Raw genomic sequence first — 25,514 nt, 5'->3', positions numbered from 1 at the left:
AATCTTAGTAGTTCAACTATTTTCTTCTCCTTTTTTTTTTCAAATGATTAACGTTACTTCTAATTTGACCTTTTGTAAATAATAATAACTTGTAAAATTTAACACTTTTCAGAAAATCTAAAAATGAAGTCTGGTTTACTATTTTTTTTATTGTCAAAGTTCTTTGAATAAAAAAAATATATTTTTAATATACAAAAGAAACCTATTTGTTTTAAACAAAATAATTAAATGTAATATTATATAAATGATACACTAGATAATTCTGCTTTTGTGGTGACACAACGACTTTCAAGTGAAACTCGGCGGTATGGTTTTCTGGGGGAACGACCAAGCCAAACTCTGAAGTCAGCGTTAGCCTAGTTAAAACAACATAGTCCGGCTAGAGTTGAGCATCGGGGCACTCCAAATTTTGAGAGTGTGGCAGCTAAAATAGAAGAAGTTCGCCATTCTAAGTAAATATAAATGATCACAAATCATATTTATTTGATAAAAAATTGAATTAGGTTGGATTTGGATTATGAATGAAAGTGAAAATTCAGGCTTAGTTGGGTTGTGTAGATGGAAAAGAGAGAAATTAGTTTTTTAATAAAAAGTTTGGTTGAGTTAGGTTATGAACGAAAATAGTCTTAGGGGCGGCCCAAAGAAGAGTGAAAATTTGGGGGTGTTAATCGTTTCATGTTGACGAACATAAATTATTCAACCGTAATTCGACCCATATGTTTTAGGGAAAATTCTCAAAATAGCCCCTTTTAGAAAGAGAATCCCAAAAATAGCCATTTTTTTCTCAACATTTTTTAGAATTTGGACTTTCTATACGCATTGAGAAAATATAGGGGTAACAGGCCAAATTTCTAATGAAAGTTAGGGAGAAGACCAAATTTGAGAAAATAATGAAGGGAAAGTTCAAATTATTTTGAAATCTTGGAGTAAAAGTTTAGATTTTTACAAAACTTTTTTTTTTTCAAAAACCGTATTGAGAGACTGTTTTTTTATGTTTTCTACCTTTTCCGTCCATATTTTCAAATTCTAGGAAAAAGAGATTTTGAAATCTCGTCTTGAGAGACGAGATTCTACCACCACCACCCACCGTTCGCCTTCTACCACCGTCCACCACCACTACCGCCACCATCCACCACCACCCACCGTTCGCCACCACCCACATCATGAGCAATATCGTCCTTTCACCCCTAACTTCAAATAATTCCGATTTCCACCTTCAAGTTTTCCGGCAGTACGTCATCATCCCGGAGCTTTCGTTTCACTTTTTCGATTTCATTCACCGTTCGATTTCGATTGTTTCTCTGATTCCGTCACTCAGTGTAGCGTTTGTTCTTCTATTCCGTTATTCCGTTCATTCGCATTCGTGTTTCCGACTCCGATGTTCATTCCGTTCTCCGATCACGTTTCGGGCTCAGATGTTTGGTCACCTGTGACGTTTGCCAACCAATTTTTTTCTTTAAGATTTGCTTGTATTTGTTTGTGTTATCATTAAATCACCATCAAATTCTACCAACCCAACCCAACTTGTACATTACCGTCCGTCCAGTAATGGTGGCGGTAGTGGTGGTGGATGGTGGTAGAAGGCGAACGGTGAGTGGTGGTGGTGGTAGAATCTCGTCTCTTAAGACGAGATTTCAAAATCTTTTTATTTATATAATTTGAAAATATGGACGAAAAATGTAAGACACAAAAAAAACAGTCTTTCAAGACGGTTTTTGAAAAAAAAAAGTTTTGTAAAAATCTGAACTTTTACTCCAAAATTTTAAAATAATTTGAACTTTTCCTTCATTATTTTCCCAAATCTGATCTCCTTCCTAACTTTTCTTAGAAATTTGGTCTGCTACCCATATATTATTATCTTTTCTCAATTCGTCTGGAAAGTCCAAATTCTAAAAAGTTTTAAGAAAAAAAGGACTATTTTGAAGATTCTCTCTCTAAAAGAGACTATTTTAGGAATTTTCTCTATGTTTAATTTGTGTCGTGTTATATCAAACCTATGGGTGCAAACGAGCCGAGCTGCTCGCGAGCTACTCGAGATCGGCTCGTTAAAAAGCTCGATCGAGCAGAGCTTAATCGAGCCCGAGCTCGAGCCTGAAAGTAAGCTCGTTTAATAATCGAGCCCGAGCCCGAGCTTCACTTATCGAGCTCGAGCCGGCTCGCGAGCCTAAACGAGCCTGTCATTTTTATAATTTTTTAAAATAGATATTAAATAATAATTAATTAATATATATAATGTTATGAAAAAATAAATAAAAATAACTAAATAATATATATTTTTTATACATAAAATTATAATAGAAAAATATATATAAATAATTATAATTATATAAAAAATAATTCATAAATAATAAACGAGCCGAACCCGAACCGAGCCCGAGCTTGAGAATCTACTCGCGAGCTCGAGCTTTGAAAATAGGGCTCAAAACGAGCCGAGCTCGAGCCTAGTCGAGCTCGGGCTCGACTCAGATCGAGCTCGGTCGGCTCGGCTCGGCTCGTTTGCACCCCTAATCAAACCCATTTAAAACCATGTTAACCCGTTTAAGGTTTGTTGGTGAATATGAGTATTGAGTAAAAATAATAATAAAAAAATGAGTGTAAATGATTGAAGAATGGATGTTAAAGTAATAAAATAAATTTGTTAGAAGTAAAATAGTAAATGAAATGATTTAAAAAAGAAAAAAGAAAACTAATTTCAGTTTTAGAAGTTAACGGTTAGAGGAAAATTTAAACACAAAAAGACTAACTTTAAATATTAACACTATGCTTTACAGAAATCTACATATGAACTTTGTTAACCTACTTAGACGGGCAATATCTGGATTAATATATTAAACAAGTTGTCTTCAAGCTGACCCGTTTAATAAAATGGGACGTGTTAGCCCAACTGAAACATGTTTTTCCCTTGTATATGCGTCCCGTTTAATAAAATGGGACGTGTTGGCCCAACTGAAACATGTTTTTCCCTTGTTGTATATGCGTCGTGTCAGAATTTGTAGCCCCTGGGTTTTGGTTCCCTCTTTAATTTGGATTTTAGGATTGTTGATGGTAAAATTTATGGTCTATGATTCTCCATGTAGCTAACTTAAGAATATTGGTATCATCATTCATTAACGTGATTTTCTTCTTCTTCTGATAAAAGGACCTAGTTTATTGTTTGCTTTGGGTAAAAAAGATAAAGGTGAGAAATCTACCTATTCTAATAAAGTAAAATAATTATAGACACTTATCATGTTTTGATTAATTCTTACCATTCTTTTCCCTCCAAAACTAACTTAATTAATCATAATATATGTAATAGATCAATAATTATTCAATTTTCTTTTATACTCTATTTATATTTATATTTTTATAAAAATAAATATTAAAATATTCTTTTACCATATATTCCAAAATACTTGGTGAATCCAAAAATCAACAATAAACCATGTTTGTCAAAGATTGAAAAATCATATAATTTTAAATGTTATCATTAATATATTGTACTATGTATATTGTGGGAGATTGTAAAAAAAAATAAAACTCGAATATACTTTCATTTTACAAAGTTATTTTTTAATCATTAAATTATAAATATATGCTTAAAAGTTGATCTATTTTTTTAAATCAATCAATTTATCTATTATTATTATTAATTGTCATATAAATTTATAAATTATAAATCTATGCTTTAAATCTATTCATTTATTTTTCGGATAATTTAGTAAACTATATATATGTTAAAACGTAAAGATAGTATATACCAATCACTTTCAGACATAACAAGGTTTATCTTATTTTATTTCTTAGTATTTTTATCTAAGATTGTTCCGGGTTTTTTGTGAAACTTAAATTTGATTTTAATGGGTCAAAAGTTGGTAAATAGATTGTTTGGTACAAGTTAACTACATTTAGAATCAAAAGTTGTTACAAGTAAAAAATGAGAAATCTGAGTATTTTTAAAAGTTTGAGAATGCAAACAGATTTATCATCAAATTTGTTACGAGTTTAAAGTGTTGGCTTAAAAATGTCCAAGGATGAAAGTTAAAATTTGTACGTGCATTTTTTTATTAAGTTCATTTAAAAAAAATCATTTTGTGATATAAATAAAATTAATTTATGTACAAATATTATAGATTCGACATAGATGTAATATATTTTTTTAAATACGTTATATATTTATTTGCTTCAGTTGTAATTTTATAATTTGAATAATTACGTGTGTGACACGGGCTTTAAAACTAATATGATATAGAAAAGTAAACCTAGTCACAATATATTCAAAAATAAACAAAGTCGAATTGAACACAATTTGTCACGTTTACTTATATAAACAAGAATATTAATTGGCCATAATAAACAAAGCAAGTTGGTCAAACGTACTATGCTGACCACAAAAAAGTCCAAAGTACAATATTAAATTAAAAAAAAAAACATTTCTGGAACCGGCTAAACTCCACGGCTCCACCATGCCATCCACCCCTTTTCAGAAAGGTAAAAATATATTATCATATAAAAGTCTTGTTTATATGTTATTATATATCTGATATCTTCGTCTTCTTCTTGAGAGTTGAGAGGTGTTCTTTAATGCAAAGACGCGTATGGAGATACGGACACTTGTCTGTAAAAATGGTAAATAATGGTGTTACTAAAAAAACTTTTGTTTTTCTTATATCAAAAGGATGAAAATTAAATTAATATTCGAATTGTTACCTACCTTTCTTTACGCTTCTCCAAAAACCTCTTCAACGATTTCTTCCTTGACATTGGTAGATCTGATCAAGATGAACACATTTATAATCAACAATCTGCATTTAATCCTAATTAAAATTTAATTCGAGCTTTTGTTTCGTACTACTGCCGACAAGAAGGGTCCTAGCCAAAATTTTATAGAGGCAATCAGGATTTTAGCATATAAGGCTGAGGGGTGTGGAGCGCTAGGAAGGGCGCAAGAGGCCGGAGGCTCGCGCCCCGGGGCGCGAGCACCACACCACCGAGGCGCGATAGGGGCGCGAGAGAGGCGCGAGAGCGGAAAACGAGGCAGGCGCCAGGGTGCTAGCGGCTGAGAATGGCGCAAGAGTTTTCTTGGAAAGCGTGAATAGCCGTTGGGGGGTGTTTTATTTAAAAAAAAAAAACGTTTTTTTTCCTATATATAATAACAAACCCATATCAAACCCATTTCAACACCCATATCAAACCTATTTCCAACTCGATTTTGTTTCTCTGTATTAAACATATATCAAACCCAAACCAATATCACATACCACACCCAAAACCCGAAATCACCCCATCTTCCAAACCTTTTTTTAAAAACATGGCTGGAAATTGGTACCCAAACCTAGAATCAGATTACAGTTACGACGATTTATGGTCGGCACCCGGACCAACCGATGTTTTATTCGGGGTCGCAACAATCATCCGGCTTTCAACCATCCAACATACAACCGTCTCCTAACTTTGTAGTTCCGGAGACACAAGAACCAGAACCAGAAGGTGAAGCTGCGGGACAAAGAAGACGCGTCCACCGGAAAAAACAAGTTGCAACGGACGGGTCGGGTTCGGCTTCGACTGGAAGGGCGAAACGGAAAATCACTCCGTGGTCATCGGATGAGAAGGAAGCCCTGTGTCGGGCTTGGATAGCCATTTCTGAGGATCGGCGTTGCGGTAATTGTTTTAACGTTTTTAAAAATGATTTTAAAAAAAAGTTAAATAAAAAAGTTAAATGACTTACAAATTTATTTATGCATTTTGCAGCCGACTACCAAAAGAGCAAGGTCTTTTGGACAAAGGTTAGGGAGACGTTCTATTCGCTCGTTGGGAGTACAGAGCGGAACCCCGATATGATTTCGGGTCGGTGGACCGAAATCAGAAAATTTGTCGGCTTGTTTACTAATCTGTTCAACAGGAACGCCGGTCGTATGAGACCAAGTGGCAGTGACGATTTGGTGGTCTATAATTTCACTGTCGAAGAGTGGAAGCAGGAGTGCCTGCGGAGGTATGGGACGGTGAAGACGTGGGACGGTGTAAAGGTGTGGGAGAGGTTGAGAAGGTGTTCCAAGTGGGTTGAGCTGGTGGCGCCGGACCTTGATGCGGAAGTAGGGCCGAAACGGACTAAAACTAGTTCGTCTGGAGCGTACAGCACTTCCGCCGGGTCGGATTGCCGGGTTGGATTCGACCTAAACGTTGCGGGGGAGGAAACGTCTTCACCGCCGAGGAGGCGGCCATTGGGAAGGGACGCCAGGGGGAAAAAACCGGCTGAGGGGGAAGCCGTAAACATCAACGATCTTGTTGAATCCCTCAATAAATTCAACAAAACCATGGAGGTGGTCTCTATTGACAAAAAGGAGAAAAAAAGAATGAGAGATTTGGACTTCCTTGCAAGAGACTTCAGCCACCTAAATCCGGTCGACCAAATGCTGATGGAAAAACAAAAGGAACGTATCCGGAAGAGGTTGATCGAAGAAGACGAAGCCGAATAATAAGAATAATGTTTTTCTTTAGTACTTTAATTTTTTTTTTATATATTAATGTGTTTTTTTAATTAATGTGTGTTTTTTTAAATAATTTCTTGTTTTTTTAATACATTTATAAAAAAATAAAAAAATAAACCGCTCGCGCCCCCTCTCGCGCCCCTCCACACCATGGCCCGGGGCGCTATCACCACCACCAACACCCATCTTATCAAGTTTCTCTCTCTGCCACACGTCACAATATTATTGGCTGGCGCCCCCACTCACACCCCCTCTCGCCCCCCCCCCCCCCCCCCCCACACCCCTCAGCCTAAATAAGCAAATAACTAATTTTTTTAATGGGGGGGGCGGCTGTTGTCTTTTCATTCCGTATAGGTAAGCCTCTAGGCAACATGTACCTAGCTGGTACCATGCCAAAAATACAGATACCGAAAACAAGTGACACCATACGACGAATACTGTACCAATTTTTTTGGTTAGGTACCAGTACAATTGGAAATACCAAAACTGTATGGTACCGATGCCAAAAAAAAACAAGTAAAAGCACCGATTGTGTTTGATCGGTACTGATACTATATTGGTAGGGTACAGATATTCGGAATAAAATGCTCTATCCCTAATTTGCGTACCTTTGCTAAGGGCTCCGCCGATCACCGGACTTCGATCGCTTTCAACCTTCACGGGTACCATCGGTTCAGCAACACTTTTAGTAACTGAATTCACTTTCTCAGCAAGTTTCATAATATCATCCGCCTTATCAGGCGAAACGTCGAAAACCGAAACGGTCCCGTTGTAAATAATGGTCAAAGGAGGGGCACTTGAAGCCATATTAACACCTCCGGACTCGTGTTTGTACACCGGAAGCCGCGGAGACGTATACGACTTGTTAGCTATCAATCCAGTGTTTGCAATTGCTGAGGCAACAGCCTCCGGGTTGATCTTAGATATCATGTCTTGGATATCTGCATATACATAAACATGTTACAAAACATTTCATTTTTAATATTAATATTATATTAAAGTTTAAACTTACTTCTACGAGTAGAAGGCTTCTTGGGAGATGATTCTTCCTTGAGACGAAAGAAATCAATTTCAACTGCTGGTGAATCTGACATGATTGGTTATACGATAGATTTAATAAAGCTATTGAGCAATACTGAGAGAGAAACTGAAAAGTGATTCTGTATTGGTCTGTTTGGCGGATTATTAATAATAATAAATAGAAAAATGGTGTTCGCTTGTTCAAAATTAAAGAAAATAGAAATTGAGAAAAGAAAAAGAAAAAGGGTGTTGGTTTGAAGATTAATTGTGCACGAGAGAAATGTGGTATTGTTCCGTGAAGCCCGTGACTGAGTGCTTCAGTTGAATCTTCCTTTTCCAATTTCAAACACGCTTTCATTTATTTATTCTTTTTTAATAAAAAAGGAAAGACCAAAGAGACTGCTAACCTTGAGTTTGATTATTATGTGTAGGGGTATTCCTTAACGTCCTGAGGTGTTAAAGCTAAATTGGCAAGGTTAACCAGTGCCATATCACTTCGTTCGTGGGTTAAGGTGCGTTAAATGCAAGATGGGTTAAAACGTTAATGAACTTTAAAATCCTCTACTCACACAACCACAATAATTAAACAAACAATTTACATTAAATAAAGATAGATAAAGGGGGGTTAAATAATTTTCTTAGGATGATATTGAGTGAAATGCGGTAAAGTATATGATGTGATGCCTACGTGAAGTGAAGTTAAAGAGCGTGAATGCATACCCCATAGCCTTATATATTTATGGGTTATTACATAAATACCACATTTTATACTACTACATCTACCTACTGCATATGCAAAATCAATATTTCAAACGTTATTCAACTAGAGTAGTCAATCAGGATGCCAACTAATACTATTACTATTTATAGAATTACTAACAAAGTTACAATATAACTTTAAGTGTTGTATTAAATGAGATTTTTAGATTTTTATGAATTATAAAATTTTATTTATCTATATTTATACTAGGGGTGGCAATCTTGACCCAAACTATTTCAAATGGGTCAATTTGGGTTGTTTTAAAAATTAAATTGGTTGGTTTGGGTGAGTCATTTGAAATTTATCTTGTTATTTTCGGGTCAAAATGGGTCGACATATTCAAAGAAATTGATCGATGTAGGTTAGTGTTATAAGGAAATGCGGCTGGTTTCGGATCGGAAGGGGTTTCCGTACGAGACAGGTTTTAGCACGAAACGGGTTTGAGATTAGAACGGGTTCGGTTCAGGCTTCAAGTCAACACGAGTTTTCACAGAAGACGGCTTGGGTTTTGGTTTCTTTTTGGTCAATTCCGGACTCGTTTTTTTGTTTTTTGTTTCGTTTTTGTCCGTTTTTTAGTTTTGTTTTTGTTCGGTCTCAATTTTTTTAGTTTCGTCTTGATTGATTTTTTTTTTATATTCCGACTGATTTGGTTCGGTTTTAGCCTTTTGTTTCATTTCTGTCGATTTTTCAGTTTCGGTTCAATTTCTCGGCGGGTTTTTTTTTTTTTTTAACGAGGACAACGAAGGAAACATTTTAGTTGTTTTTACTCTTTTGTTTTTTATTAATATTTTGAGTTATGATTTTTTTTTATTATTATTTAATATTTTTTTGAGGGGTTTTTTTTATCTTAATAGAAAACCCCTTACAAAAATTCAACAAAAATAATAAAAAAAATCATAACTCAAAATATAAATAAAAAACAAAAACTCTAAAAATACTAAGATAGTGTTTGATATGAAGTAATGATAGGCGGAATGGAATGAATCATTCCAAAGGAATAAAATAAAACATATTTAGTTGGCATTCATCAATTGAATGAATCATTTATAACATTTTTCATTCCTTAGTAAATGTGTTTTTTTTCATTCCTTCAAGGAATGGAATGAAAAATTATCAACAATTATTAATTATTATTATTTTGTTGGACTATAACTATTATTAAATTATAAATATTATTATATTTTTATTATTGTATGGTAAATATATGTGTGTATAGTTTACTATTTAGTAAAAAAAATAATAAAGTTATTACTCATTTCATTCCTACGTGGTAACCAAACAAGATAATGGAATAGTAATGATTCATTTCATTTCTTTGTTCATTCCATTCCTTTATCCATTCCTTTCCCTTGCTCATTCCATTACCTCATACCAAACAGACCCTAAGATGTTTCCGTCGCTATTCTCGTTCCAAAAAAATACCCCCCGAAACCCATTTTTACTCGTTCGACCCTAACCTATTATGACCCAAACCAAAACAACCCTTTTTTTAGTTGACACGTTCTGACCCTAACTCATTCTGACCCAAACCCGTTTCGACCCATGACTCATTTTGACCCATGACCCGTTCGACACAACTCATTTGCCACCTCTAATTTATACCCTATGAATCAAGTGATGTAGGCTGTCGCGGTCTACTCAAACAATTAATTTTAAGACTTAAATACCTATAATGAGTACGAGTAAATAAGGTCGTCTCCACAAGGACTCAAGGAAAGTGCTAAATTAATATAACTAAATTAATTAATTAACTAAGGCGAACAGACGATGTCAAGCGGTTTTTAGAAAAGATTACTTAAACTAAACGATTACTTAGAAAAAATTTGTTGACAATATTAACAAAAAGTATTCATTCTAGGTTCGTGTTATGTGTTCCATACGTCAATCACAGATTCTTTAGTCTTTGTTTTTATAATAATTGCTGGTCCTATGGTTTGATTTATGATGACAAACGATACCCTAACCGAATTGTTGACACAAATGAACCCGGACTCCACAATTGTCAAATCTATGTCTTGGACAACTAACTCAATGATAAGGTTTGATGATTCTAGTTCAATGACACAAGAGCTTAAACCCTAAATGTTGATGAACAACCAAACAAACGTTACACAAATCAATAATCACAAACACAAACTTTAATCACCCAAATAACTAATTAAGCAAGACAAATTCATATAAAATCAATCAAGCTATATTCATTAAGCATAAGAATCTGATCATAACAGTATTTCACACAAAACCTTAGCCTAGAACGAACACACGACTAGCCGGACATCGACATAATTGTTAAAGTACTTATCTTGATGAACATAAGATCGTAGGACAAACCGGAAGCTTTGGAATGATGGAAAATCGCCCTAGAACTCCTCCTTTACCTCTGGAAGTCGTAATATCCGAAATAGGGTCGAAAAACCGTTTATATAGTGAAAACCCTAACTTTTGCCGACATTGAGCATCTTCGCGTATCGCGAAGTTGCATTACCTGCATTTTCGCGATACGCAAAGATGCAATTGACTTCATATTCGAATTCCTCTCGTCGAGAAACATAAAATTCATATATTATGGATTCCGTAACTCATTTTCTAGGCCAAGATATGCCCGTTTGACTAACACATTGTGACATTTGAGCCAAAAGAAGGTACACCTCAGTACGTATTTACCGATTAAGCAAATAAACGCCTTTTGCGTAACAAATGAACGATTAACCGAACGGGTCGGGTTATGACCCAGAAATCCCGGGGGGCCATCTATAAGTGATATACGATCTATACAAGCTAAAATATTAGTAATATGGCCTTAGTTTAATAACAAACAAGTTAAACGAAAACATGCTTGTTTAACTACCCGCTATAGATTTAAACGCGAAAGATAGTTACAAACCAAGCATTGTATCATCCGTTAAGCCGAAAAAGACTTACCAAACACTTGTTTGAAATGTTTTAAGCAATCCGTGAAAATATTTTTGATTTTTACAAACATATAGTATGTTTTTATAATTTTACATAAAACTAGCCGAAAAACACTTGTTTTCGCACTATTTAACGCACCCGATAAGTTTTTCGCGCCAAAAACCGAACTCGAACTAAAATTGGACTGGGATTTTCGTATTTGGGCTTGAGAAATCAGAATATTGGGCCAAAACAGCCCAAAGGAAGCCCATGAGCAATCCCGATCGGCCAGCCACCCCACCCCCCCTTTTTTTTATAAAACTTGTTACCTAAGCTTTTTATGCATTCCACTTGATAAAAACTGGAGTCCAAGCAGCTTCAAGTTATTTTTCCAGAAATCTTCCAAAACCCTAAGGTAACAACTTAAATAAGTAGCTTTTAAACTTGTTTAACCTTGATTAATACCATAAAAACATGTCTTAATTGCTAAAAATCATTCCTAACCATGTAAAAATCCTAAAAATGGTCCATAAACATGTTTTGATCATAAACATGGTAAGGAACCTGTTTTGATAGTTTTTTTGGCCATAAACACGGATTAAAGAGTTGAAACGGCGTTTTTACGGTTCAAAAGTTCGTTTTTGTGAACTAGCTAAAACCCTAAGTTAAAGGGCTGTTATATTGATGAAACCTGCTTATTTTGTGATATAAGACTTGTATCTAGCCTACATAGGAGCACAAGATCTTGAAAAGTTGATTAGAAAGTCGGAAACGAACCAGAACCGTTAAGGTAATGCCGAAACACTCGCTTACGGGCTGTTTAGGTTAAGGTTGTGATGTGCATATTATTAGGCCTTAAAATTTTTTCAGGGATATCAGGGACCATGTCATTGAGTCCCTGTTTAAAGTTGGTAATTTTTCGACCATCCGAGAATATTTGGCGAATTTATTACCGAATTGGGACGTTTATTTGGGAAAATATCTAAAATACTTCAAAAATTATGAAATTTTTCTAGGAACTCATATTTGATGTATTTTGATCACATATGAATTTTGGAATCATTTGGAGAAGTCTAAAGGTGTTTTGTGTATATGCGTTCGTGTGAATTCTTATAGCCGAATTTGGGCCGAAAAGAATATTGCACGAGCTTTTTACATTCTGAAATTGATACAAGTTGTTTTGGGACATGATTTGAGTATTCAAAAATTTTTGTGGAATTTTTGGAAATTTTTTGGGGTAAACGGACGATTTTCAGGCGAAATATAGCTGATAAAATGAATTTTTATAAATTAATAAATCAGTAAATAATTCCAGAAATATTTTTATAAAAATATACATATTTTAATTGATAAGTGGCTAAATTTTCATAATATAGCTCATTACTGTTTTCTTGAAACTCGTGAAACTCACCAACTCCAGTAGTTGACCAGTTTTAAACTGTTTTTTAGGATTACCAAAGTTGGAATAAAGTGATGTCGTGCTGTCTATTGTGGAACGTGCTCGATGCTACGTGAATAGATGCAAGGTTATTAGTACGAACAGAATAGTTTAACGAACATATTTTGTTGTAACACCTAGTTTGAACACAAAAGATAAATCAATGTAATATAATGTAAATTAGTTTGTAATGTTTCTTTATAAACAATGTTGTTGATACCAGAGGTGTCTGTTACATTCCCGATTTACGCTTCCGCATTGTGCTAGTCGGGGTGTGACACACACACTTTCCTGGTAACCCATGTTGTTCAGTTTTTGCTTCGGCTTCATGTTTCTCATCCAATCCTCTCCTGAATCCTTCTTAACCCTCAATACATGTTTTCCCATGCTTCCATCATCTCAAGGCTTGCTTACTCTTCATCTGGATGGCTCTGAATTAGCTCGTTTAAGCTCCTTAACTTCCAATGTCCTGAAAACACATAACAACGCTTGAAGTACCAATGTTCATTCGATTATTTAACTAAAATTAACTAATTAATATATAAAATAAACTAACTTTTACCCCATCAATAAGCTATGTTATTATGTATGTTATTAAATTAAACTTTTTTGTTGCATTTTTCTAACCACATGCGTATTACATTGGCTATATCCTAGTGTGAGATTATAGCACGCAACTTTGCTATTAAATCCGGTTACAACAAGTGTTTTGAGATGCGTATATGTTAATGTAGATTCTACTTCTGTTATGCACAAATTACACATCATATCTAAACTATCACGTGTATTGTAATGTGTATAATAAATTACACAACATGTATATATAATTACCTAATATATGATATAGTAAAGCACCGTATGTTTAGAAGTACTCACGGTTATGTATATAGGTTTTGCGAAGAAAATCCGAGTTGTTTTTATTTATAAATATTATACGACAATACGTGCACATGGACACTCATATTTAAGATAATATACAGTAGATGTTTATTTTGCATTACATTTTTTTTATTCAACATTAATTAAGTTTAAGGAAATGTTAATATTTAATGAAAGAAATAGACTTACGCTTAAAAGGTAGTCTGAATATAAAATAATAATATACTTTTTAATTAAAATGCTTCGAAAATTTTTTCAGTATAGAAATATGCATTACAAGAGTTCTAACTAATCGATACACATTATTAGTAGTCGATTAATCAAAAACTCTTGTAATATATAGTTGAAACTCTTGTGTAGTGCATATTTCCAAACTAAAAGGATTTTCAAAGCATTTTAACTGAGACGTATAATGTTATTAAATCTAAATAACACATTCTATTTGATATATTTTATTTAGTTATAATCAATATATTCTTTTTAATATAGATCAGGATTGATATATGCCAACTAAAAGGCCTTAGTGATCTATAATAAGATGCAAATTAACACTTAACAAACGTGACATATTTATATTTCCATTGTACTCAGATCACATATTTATTCCATCTTATCTATACTGTTTCTGATGTATACAAACTTTATTATTAAAAACGCTTTGAAGCTTTTATTTTATTAGTTATGTGGTCCTTTTAACCCTTTTCATTAATATTTAGCCCCACACACTTCCTCCGCCACTACCACACGTAATATATAGTTATATTGATCGAACGGGGATTGTCATCATCACTCATTCATTATCATGACCAATTCGTAGCCAAAGATGGCATATATAACCAATAATGATTCACCGCCAACAACAAAACTGTATATTTAAGCTTTAATGTACACTTTTTAAAGTTTTTAATAACAAATGACCACTTTTACCTAATTGTGCATGTTTTTAATATTTGAGTTTTTATGAAGAAAAGTAACTGCATTTCCTTTTCTTTATTTACTAATTTTATTTTTCTGTCTATTACCACCTTCGAGTAATCATGAATTTCTCACGAAAACAAATACACTAAAACCAAACGTTTTTTGCTAAGTCATATGAAAGTTATACACACATCTAACTAATATATAAAAGCAACATAATTTTGACCATATGTTCTTCATCTAGGTTGTCTACATATGCTTTCGTGTCATCAACCTTCTATAAATCTAATTTCTACATATTCACAATAAAATTTTAATCAATAATATTAACTTTTATATTTTTATAACTTATTAATGTAATTATGATATTAATTATTCTAATTAATATTAGAATTAAAAAACTTATTAAATTTACTTGGTTTGAATTGTTCATCATTTATTCTTTAAAAGGTACATGCTTCGTTCAAAAATCATAACGCTCCCCATCGTTTGTAACCAGATTCTCCGCCTCATCTATAACCGGTTCTTCATGATTTATCGGTTTCATAATCTAAACAACATCAAATATGTTCATTGTTTGCAATTATCAGGTATGATTTATATTTTAGTGTTTAATCGATTTTTGTGAAGAACAACATCAAATCGATTCACTATTATTGGATTTAGGGTTTAACTGCATGATTTTTTTATACTAACGGTTAATAGATTTAATATTTAATCTATTCCTATTATCGATTTATGTTTTAATCTATTTAGGGTTTAAAGGTATGATTTTTTTAAAATTATCGGTTAATCGATATGATATTCAATCTGTTTGTTACTTAAAATTATGTTTATATATTGTGATTTTTGTTCCTAATACGCCTAATTTGACTACATGTATTAGATTCCTCATTTTTCGTTATGTGGGCATCCAGTAAGCAAGAGATCTCATTTTAAAGATTCATGTGAATGATGTAGTTCAAGTATACATGAAGGTTGTTTGAAAAAAGACTTGGCTTTAAATGTGAATACTCTTCATGTGATCAGGTATGTCTAGCGGTTTAATTCATGTAAACTAAGTATTTGCATGACTTTGACCTAATTGTTTAATTTTTTTCTAATGTATATGCATTGAAATTTACATAATGTTTATTTTTGTTGTATTTCAGTTATTGTGTATGAGACATGACATTTTGGATGTTGATTTAGTTAGACGATTAATTTTCAATTAATATGTGTTTTTATTCTCATGTTATCAGTTATAAAGATGTTTTAACTTTTTATTTATCTTTGTTAATATTTGTATGTTTTTGTATTTGAATTAAAACAACAATTTAATGTCTCATAATTTATGTAAATGTATCATTTTTTATATAAATATGACATTTGCATTTACTAAATTAATAATATATACATATATATGACATTTAAAATACGTTCTACCCGTGTGTAACACGGGCACTATCCTAGTTTATAATAAAGAGTTTTTTACATATATTCCCCCAATTAAGCCTCTTAACTCTTAATTAAATATCTCCCCTTTTAGCACGTAATTACCCTTTTACCCTTACCAATTTACAAACCTGAAAACCAAACACTCATTCTATTCACTTCCAATGCCGGCAGAGAATGACATCCACTCAAGCTTCCAGCAGCTTTTATATATCGTCGTCGGCATCCGTAACCTCCGGCGTCGACATCTGTCGATTGTGTAGTTTAGTTGGTCTATCGTGGTAAGGACACTTTCGGGCTTTTTTTTATGGTAACATGCAAACTCATGTACCGGCCAGAGATTAAGTTTCCAGTCAGTTTCTGGTTGTTGAGATTGAAAGCTATAGGAGTGGATGAACATGGTTATGACTTATGAAAATTGGTTTCAACGGTTAGGCCGGTTATGAACCGTTCTAAACTTCAAAGAAATAATTTATTAAAATATATAAATAAAACAATTAAATGGTTAATAAATCATAAATGAGGAAAGCTCGAGCTTGAAAAACTATATACGATCCAGGCTTGAGCTTTAGAGATGGAGCGCTGTAGTCCACTTTAACATAAAACGAAATCTCGGCTCTAGCTCATTTACACCCTCAAGTGTTAGGGCTTTTGATTTACTGGATTATTAATTTGATCTTTGCATTAATCGAAATCAAGTAATGGTTTTTAGTTTTTACAGTACTCATGATTTGCATCCGGTGAATAAATAACCAGGTATCTGATTGTAGCAACGGGACACCAGGTATTGTGGAGTTTTGGGCTAGCTTGTCTTGTTTCTTCGAATGTCATGTTTTGGCTTTTGTAGTATGGTGTTGACTGTAAATATTGTTTTGTTGAGTGTGAAATCTTCTTTTCTTGACTATTTTGGAATTTTTGGAAGCTAATGTACTTCAACTCAATTAAGGATGCTAGTACAACGGTGTGATTCATTTTGGGATGATGTAAACATTTTTTAACATCTTTTTTAGTTTTGTTCTCTTATTCGCATATTGATTTATATAGTCTTGTCAAAGTAATTCTTTTAATAAAATTACGTGATTAAATATGTTCATATGTCACCCACGCTACAAATATTCAACCTATAAATTATGTTAAAAATACATTTTTGTATTTGCTAACGATTAAAAAACGACTCAAATTGAATTTATTAGCTTCGATATGTTCGTCTTAAGACCGACATCGTTTGGGTTTAAATTGGGGAGATATGTAATTGATTGCTTTTGAGAGGGGGAACATGTAAATTGTTATTTGGCTAGTTAATTAAAGGTAAAACAGTCAGATTAGTTAATTTTAATAAAATGAATAAATACGTAATATATGTAGTTTAGGGAGAAGATATATATAATTGATTTTTTAAGGTTTGAGTAAATATGTAAGAAGCGAACTTAGAAAGAGTTATATATATGTAAATGCCCATATAATAAATTAACAAACGGGTTTGTCGGAATTTTGTGAAAATGAGTTTTCCACAAATGTAGGAAAATGTTTTTTTCTTAGTTTTGAACAAAAACATTTATATGTAACTGCGATTATATAAATATTAACTATTTCATTTGGGTTTTATGTTGATATAGTTTCGCAGCAAACTAAACCATGTAAAAAACGGAGCTAAAATGAATGGGATGTCGATACTCAAAGTTGAATGTTTAAACGTGTTGAAGTTGTCAAAATTTTTGGCCTGTAAACTGGAATAAAGACGTTCTTAGACTGATTTTCCTTTTTGTACGAGAGCTGGAAAGAAATCAATTGAAGAGTCAAAGTATTAAAACAAAATAAATACATTGACATCTAATGCCGTTTATTTTCATTTTAATTTCAGTGACTCTTAGTCTGTCTTCAACTCTTTGGTTACTATTTCCTTTCATCCACCATATAAACCAAGTTGAGCCTCATTTGAAGAGATATAAGAAAATCAACCATCTTGGGATATTTTGTATGCTCTCAACAACACTTAATATATACTTTCGTTTCAGCAATCTTTAAGGTGTTATTTTTTGGGCTCGGTAGTCTACCTCGGCAACTCAATTGCATTTAGCTGTCGAACCCTGGGAGACATACGTGTTCTCATTGGAGACGTGAAATCCGTTTCAAGAGAACCATGTCAAACACGGGCTCGGCTTTCTGCTTCAACCTCTTTCTTCGTATTTGCTCATTTCATTTCAAAGGATACGTACAAGGATGACTCAAGTACTCGTTAAAATCTACATAAAAGATCATTTAAGAACATGCTATTCAAGCACTTGTCAAAGACCACTGTTTTAACCAATTCATATGTATATGTTGTATTTTATGTTATTTTCATTTGAACATGTATACGGTACACGTGTACTACAATTTCCAGAATGTATAAAGAGGGCGTCTTTATTAGTTTTATTAATATCATTTTAATAAAACCGTGAATAGTTCCTACATGTTTTTGATAGATGGTTACATAATGTGGTTTACTGTTTACATTTAAATGGCTTTTGAATCCATATAATTTTGCTTCCATTTTGTATATATACGCACACACATAACACCCATATGTATAGATAAAGAGTGAGATCGAGTTCAACTGTTAATTTATTTAATGATAAATAGCTACTATTTTGTATTCAAATATGGACTATCCAAATTAATGATCAAATTCTACTAGATTATTCGTATTCTGTGGGTTTGCTGGACGTAACTAGATGTGGGCAAATAAACCGATTAACCAAACCGACCTGAAAATCAAACCGAAACCGATTATGTAGAAAGTGGTTTGAAACCAATTGAAACCATAGGTTCGGAACCGATTTGTAATCTTCTCCATCAAAATCGGTTAACCAAACCGAAACCGGCTAAAACCGGTCAAAACCTGAACCGAAACCAATCAAAACCTGAACCGAAACCGATTGTAACATGGTAAGAATCCGGTTTCTACCCAAACCGAAACCAATCATAAACCGGTTTTGACTTTTGTTAACCAAACCGAACCGGTTTTAATCCAAACCGGTTTTGAGTTTTAAAGTGGTTTATGGAGCTCTAGATGTAACACACCCTTCCATTTGAATAAGTTCCTTTCTTTTTCTTTTTTTTTCCTTAAAAAACAGTTAACTCACACACCATTAACTCTGTATTTAAATCTACATATTTATAGAGCAATAGAACTTGCCTTTAAACTCATAAGGAGATACATAAGGTCAACCCATCTCCATCGCACATTGTTAAAAGAAGGTTCTTGCATAACTTTTCTTTCTAAAATTAAAGTAGTGAAACCAACCATTCATAAGAATTTAGTATGATTAAGATATTGCCTTATGTAGGGGTATGGTACTAAACCCGGTTTTACGACCCTAAATTTATTATGTTTGGCTTATTTTATTATATGGACTAATACAATGTTATTGGGCTGAGGGGGTTTTGTGGAGGTAACCCTAACTGGGCTAGGCCCATTAGGGTACCATGATGGTGGCCATGAGGCTCTCTATATAAGGAGGTCTCCACCTCCTTATTAAAGGGTCATGCTCAATAAGAGCCACCACCACTTTTTTGTGTCTGTAAACAAGAGATTTTTGAGATTTCTTAGCAGTCACCTCCACACCCCCGAAAAGCCATTGCAGGTCTCAAGCAACCGGAGAAGAAGATCAAGACGTGGTTCGTTCATCTCGAAAATCAGTGGAAACATCGTCATGGATCAGGTCAGATTCATTTCATGCTTCGACATCGGCGCCATCCGTGGGACGGCAACGAACTACCCTTCGATCTTCGTCTCGGCTGTCAGATCTCTCCCAGGAAAAACCCAGATCTGGAAGTTTACAGAAAAAGGCTTCAAGGCTTGTTCTATTAAAGCTCAAAAAGATCCATAGATCTAAAAGAGGCTTCCAGATCTGTGCAAAAAGAAACTGCCTGATTCGAATGATCAAGTCTCCGGATCTGTGATGGTTTTAAATCCGCTCCGAGCTTCAGATCTATCTAGATCTGATTTACAGATTTAGATCTAGATTACAGACCTGGATTTTAGGTTTAAGATTGCAGATCTAACTCTTAGATTGCAGATCCAAAAATTACCAGACTTCCGCCGCCATGTACGCGTGCCCGCGGATTCTCACTCCACAGCCATGCATGTGCCGCCGCGGGAACCACCATGTGGGTTTCGCGCAAAAGACCTCCACCATGTGGGTTTTGCGCAGAAGACTGCCACCACGCATGCTCGCCAGCGGGTCACCATTCCGCCGACATGCGTGAGCGCCCGTGGAAACCACCGCGGAAACCACCATGTGGGTTTTGCGCAAGAGACCTCCGCCACGCACGCGCGCTCGCGAGTCCACTCCGTCGCCGTGCATGCGCGCATCAGGCCAAGCGCCAAACTTAAAGGTTGGGAATCCTCATAAACCTATCAGGCCAAGCGCCAAACTTAAAGGTTGGGAATCCTCATAAACCTATCAGGCCAAGCGCCAAACTTAAAGGTTGGGAATCCTCATAAACCCATCAGGCCAAGCGCCAAACTTAAAGGTTGGGAATCCTCATAAACCCATCAGGCCAAGCGCCAAACTTAAAGGTTGGGAATCCTCATAAACCCATCAGGCCAAGCGCCAAACTTAAAGGTTGGGAATCCTCATAAACCCATCAGGCCAAGCGCCAAACTTAAAGGTTGGGAATCCTCATAAACCCATCAGGCCAAGCGCCAAACTTAAAGGTTGGGAATCCTCATAAACCCATCAGGCCACGCGCCAAACTTAAAGGTTGGGAATCCTCATAAACCCATAAGGCCACGCGCCAAACAGGTTGGGAATCCTCATAAACCCATAAGGCCACGCGCCAAACTTAAAGGTTGGGAATCCTCATAAACCCATACGGCTTCGCGCCGAATACAAGACCGAACGCGGCTCCGCTCCGCTCGACGCGCCGTCATAATTAAACCTATTAACACAAGTCACGTCGCATGCGCGCCACCGCGGATCAACCATTCCGCCATTCTACATGCGCACCGCCATGATGCTTGAGCGCAGTCGCATATCATATGCTCACGCATCACGTATGCTCACGCATACTACATATGCTTACGCATCACATGCTCACGCATATTACATATGCTTACGCATCACATGCTCACGCATATCACATCAGCGCACGCAACATCTGCGCGTGGCGCATGACACAAAGCCTATGCGCACGCGCATGCAACATCTGCGCGCGTCGCATGACGCACAGTCTACGCGCACGCGCATGCAACATCTGCGCGTGGCGCATGACACAAAGCCAAAACCTATGCGTAAGCAACACAACAAATGAGAATAGTCTAATCCCAAATCAGGATAAGGACAACCTCATTTAGCAGCAATGAACTAGGGGACTGTCGTGGTATACCACCACCACGTTATCGCAATAGAAGACATCCGAATCTTAGGGCGGGAGCCTAATAATATCCCACATGGCCACGCGCCAGCTTCATTATTCTTATAAGCTCGTAAGTCGCCTCACGCGCAGGCTTTATTATTCTTATAGCTCGTAAGTCGCCTCACGCGCATGCTTTATTATTTTTATAGCTCGTAAGTCGCCTCACGCGCAGGCTTTATTATTCTTATAGCTCGTAAGTCGCCACGCGCGCAGGCTTTATTATTCTTATAGCTCGTAAGTCGCCTCACGCGCAGGCTTTATTATTTTTATAGCTCGTAAGTCGCCACGCGCGCAGGCTTTATTATTCTTATAGCTCGTAAGTCGCCTCACGCGCAGGCTTTATTATTCTTATAGCTCGTAAGTCGCCACACGCGCAGGCTTTATTATTCTTATAGCTCGTAAGTCGCCACGCGCGCAGGCTTTGTTATTCTTATAGCTCGTAAGTCGCCTCACGCGCAGGCTTTATTATTCTTATAGCTCGTAAGTCGCCACGCGCGCAGGCTTTATTATTCTTATAGATCCGTAAGTCGCCTCGCGCGCAGGCTTTGTTATTCTCATAGATCCGTAAGTCGCCTCGCGCGCAGGCTTTATTACTCTCATAACTCGTAAGCTGCCTTGCGCGCAAGTTATGTTACATTATTATCGAGATGCGCGCTCTACCTTTTATCAGGCCTCGCGCCACTATTGTTATGATGCGTGCTATATCTTATTCATGCCAGGGCACCATCATTATCATAAAGACCACAACATGTCACCATCATGAAGAAAACCTCCCAAAACTCAAAGACAATAACGGCAAGGCCGAAGAAATGGGAAAAAACCGCCTCATGGCCTAACACACCTCATAAAGTCCAGCGCTCCACCTAGACGCTTGCGCGCCCAGGAGCAACGCTGGACTTGGGGGGCTTGTAGGGGTATGTTACTAAACCCGGTTTTACGACCCTAAATTTATTATGTTTGGCTTATTTTATTATATGGACTAATACAATGTTATTGGGCTGAGGGGGTTTTGTGGAGGTAACCCTAACTGGGCTAGGCCCATTAGGGTACCATGATGGTGGCCATGAGGCTCTCTATATAAGGAGGTCTCCACCTCCTTATTAAAGGGTCATGCTCAATAAGAGCCACCACCACTTTTTTGTGTCTGTAAACAAGAGATCTTTGAGATTTCTTAGCAGTCACCTCCACACCCCCGAAAAGCCATTGCAGGTCTCAAGCAACCGGAGAAGAAGATCAAGACGTGGTTCGTTCATCTCCAAAATCAGTGGAAACATCGTCATGGATCAGGTCAGATTCATTTCATGCTTCGACATTGGCGCCATCCGTGGGACGGCAACGAACTACCCTTCGATCTTCGTCTCGGCTGTCAGATCTCTCCCAGGAAAAACCCAGATCTGGAAGTTTACAGAAAAAGGCTTCAAGGCTTGTTCTATTAAAGCTCAAAAAGATCCATAGATCTAAAAGAGGCTTCCAGATCTGTGCAAAAAGAAACTGCCTGATTCGAATGATCAAGTCTCCGGATCTGTGATGGTTTTAAATCCGCTCCGAGCTTCAGATCTATCTAGATCTGATTTACAGATTTAGATCTAGATTACAGACCTGGATTTTAGGTTTAAGATTGCAGATCTAACTCTTAGATTGCAGATCCAAAAATTACCAGACTTTCGCCGCCATGTACGCGTGCCCGCGGATTCTCACTCCACAGCCATGCATGTGCCGCCGCGGGAACCACCATGTGGGTTTCGCGCAAAAGACCTCCACCATGTGGGTTTTGCGCAGAAGACTGCCACCACGCATGCTCGCCAGCGGGTCACCATTCCGCCGACATGCGTGAGCGCACGTGGAAACCACCGCGGAAACCACCATGTGGGTTTTGCGCAAGAGACCTCCGCCACGCACGCGCGCTCGCGAGTCCACTCCGTCGCCGTGCATGCGCGCATCAGGCCAAGCGCCAAACTTAAAGGTTGGGAATCCTCATAAACCTATCAGGCCAAGCGCCAAACTTAAAGGTTGGGAATCCTCATAAACCCATCAGGCCAAGCGCCAAACTTAAAGGTTGGGAATCCTCATAAACCCATCAGGCCAAGCGCCAAACTTAAAGGTTGGGAATCCTCATAAACCCATCAGGCCAAGCGCCAAACTTAAAGGTTGGGAATCCTCATAAACCCATCAGGCCAAGCGCCAAACTTAAAGGTTGGGAATCCTCATAAACCCATCAGGCCAAGCGCCAAACTTAAAGGTTGGGAATCCTCATAAACCCATCAGGCCACGCGCCAAACTTAAAGGTTGGGAATCCACATAAACCCATAAGGCCACGCGCCAAACAGGTTGGGAATCCTCATAAACCCATAAGGCCACGCGCCAAACTTAAAGGTTGGGAATCCTCATAAACCCATAAGGCCACGCGCCAAACTTAAAGGTTGGGAATCCTCATAAACCCATACGGCTTCGCGCCGAATACAAGACCGAACGCGGCTCCGCTCCGCTCGACGCGCCGTCATAATTAAACCTATTAACACAAGTCACGTCGCATGCGCGCCACCGCGGATCAACCATTCCGCCATTCTACATGCGCACCGCCATGATGCTTGAGCGCAGTCGCATATCATATGCTCACGCATCACGTATGCTCACGCATACTACATATGCTTACGCATCACATGCTCACGCATACTACATATGCTTACGCATCACATGCTCACGCATATTACATATGCTTACGCATCACATGCTCACGCATATCACATCAGCGCACGCAACATCTGCGCGTGGCGCATGACACAAAGCCTATGCGCACGCGCATGCAACATCTGCGCGCGTCGCATGACGCACAGTCTACGCGCACGCGCATGCAACATCTGCGCGTGGCGCATGACACAAAGCCAAAACCTATGCGTAAGCAACACAACAAATGAGAATAGTCTAATCCCAAATCAGGATAAGGACAACCTCATTTAGCAGCAATGAACTAGGGGACTGTCGTGGTATACCACCACCACGTTATCGCAATAGAAGACATCCGAATCTTAGGGCGGGAGCCTAATAATATCCCACATGGCCACGCGCCAGCTTCATTATTCTTATAAGCTCGTAAGTCGCCTCACGCGCAGGCTTTATTATTCTTATAGCTCGTAAGTCGCCTCACGCGCATGCTTTATTATTTTTATAGCTCGTAAGTCGCCTCACGCGCAGGCTTTATTATTCTTATAGCTCGTAAGTCGCCACGCGCGCAGGCTTTATTATTCTTATAGCTCGTAAGTCGCCTCACGCGCAGGCTTTATTATTTTTATAGCTCGTAAGTCGCCACGCGCGCAGGCTTTATTATTCTTATAGCTCGTAAGTCGCCTCACGCGCAGGCTTTATTATTCTTATAGCTCGTAAGTCGCCACGCGCAGGCTTTATTATTCTTATAGCTCGTAAGTCGCCACGCGCGCAGGCTTTGTTATTCTTATAGCTCGTAAGTCGCCTCACGCGCAGGCTTTATTATTCTTATAGCTCGTAAGTCGCCACGCGCGCAGGCTTTATTATTCTTATAGATCCGTAAGTCGCCTCGCGCGCAGGCTTTGTTATTCTCATAGATCCGTAAGTCGCCTCGCGCGCAGGCTTTATTACTCTCATAACTCGTAAGCTGCCTTGCGCGCAAGTTATGTTACATTATTATCGAGATGCGCGCTCTACCTTTTATCAGGCCTCGCGCCACTATTGTTATGATGCGTGCTATATCTTATTCATGCCAGGGCACCATCATTATCATAAAGACCACAACATGTCACCATCATGAAGAAAACCTCCCAAAACTCAAAGACAATAAAGGCAAGGCCGAAGAAATGGGAAAAAACCGCCTCATGGCCTAACACACCTCATAAAGTCCAGCGCTCCACCTAGACGCTTGCGCGCCCAGGAGCAACGCTGGACTTGGGGGGCTTGTAGGGGTATGGTACTAAACCCGGTTTTACGACCCTAAATTTATTATGTTTGGCTTATTTTATTATATGGACTAATACAATGTTATTGGGCTGAGAGGGTTTTGTGGAGGTAACCCTAACTGGGCTAGGCCCATTAGGGTACCATGATGGTGGCCATGAGGCTCTCTATATAAGGAGGTCTCCACCTCCTTATTAAAGGGTCATGCTCAATAAGAGCCACCACCACTTTTTTGTGTCTGTAAACAAGAGATCTTTGAGATTTCTTAGCAGTCACCTCCACACCCCCGAAAAGCCATTGCAGGTCTCAAGCAACCGGAGAAGAAGATCAAGACGTGGTTCGTTCATCTCGAAAATCAATGGAAACATTGTCATGGATC

At 37.1% G+C, this 25,514-nt stretch overlaps 1 protein-coding gene across 1 annotated transcript; it reads right to left on the bottom strand.

The window, feature by feature from the left end:
- Positions 1 to 4,491: 4,491 nt before the first annotated feature.
- Positions 4,492 to 7,594, bottom strand: LOC143632085 (protein TIFY 9-like). Its single transcript, XM_077100670.1, has 4 exons — positions 7,480 to 7,594; positions 7,076 to 7,408; positions 4,694 to 4,751; positions 4,492 to 4,597 (listed from the first exon to the last, which is right to left on the bottom strand). The coding sequence occupies exons 1-4, from the start codon at positions 7,559 to 7,561 to the stop codon at positions 4,561 to 4,563; spliced, it is 510 nt and encodes a 169-aa protein (XP_076956785.1). The 5' UTR covers positions 7,562 to 7,594; the 3' UTR covers positions 4,492 to 4,560.
- Positions 7,595 to 25,514: the final 17,920 nt, after the last annotated feature.

Source organism: Bidens hawaiensis, unplaced genomic scaffold (assembly GCF_021521415.1).
Source record: "Bidens hawaiensis isolate Kalapana, Puna unplaced genomic scaffold, B.hawaiensis_p1.1 tig00006365_1, whole genome shotgun sequence".
Classification (NCBI taxonomy): domain Eukaryota; kingdom Viridiplantae; phylum Streptophyta; class Magnoliopsida; order Asterales; family Asteraceae; genus Bidens; species Bidens hawaiensis.
The sequence above is the reverse complement of the archived record's forward strand: the minus strand, read 5'-3'. Positions and strand labels throughout refer to the sequence as shown.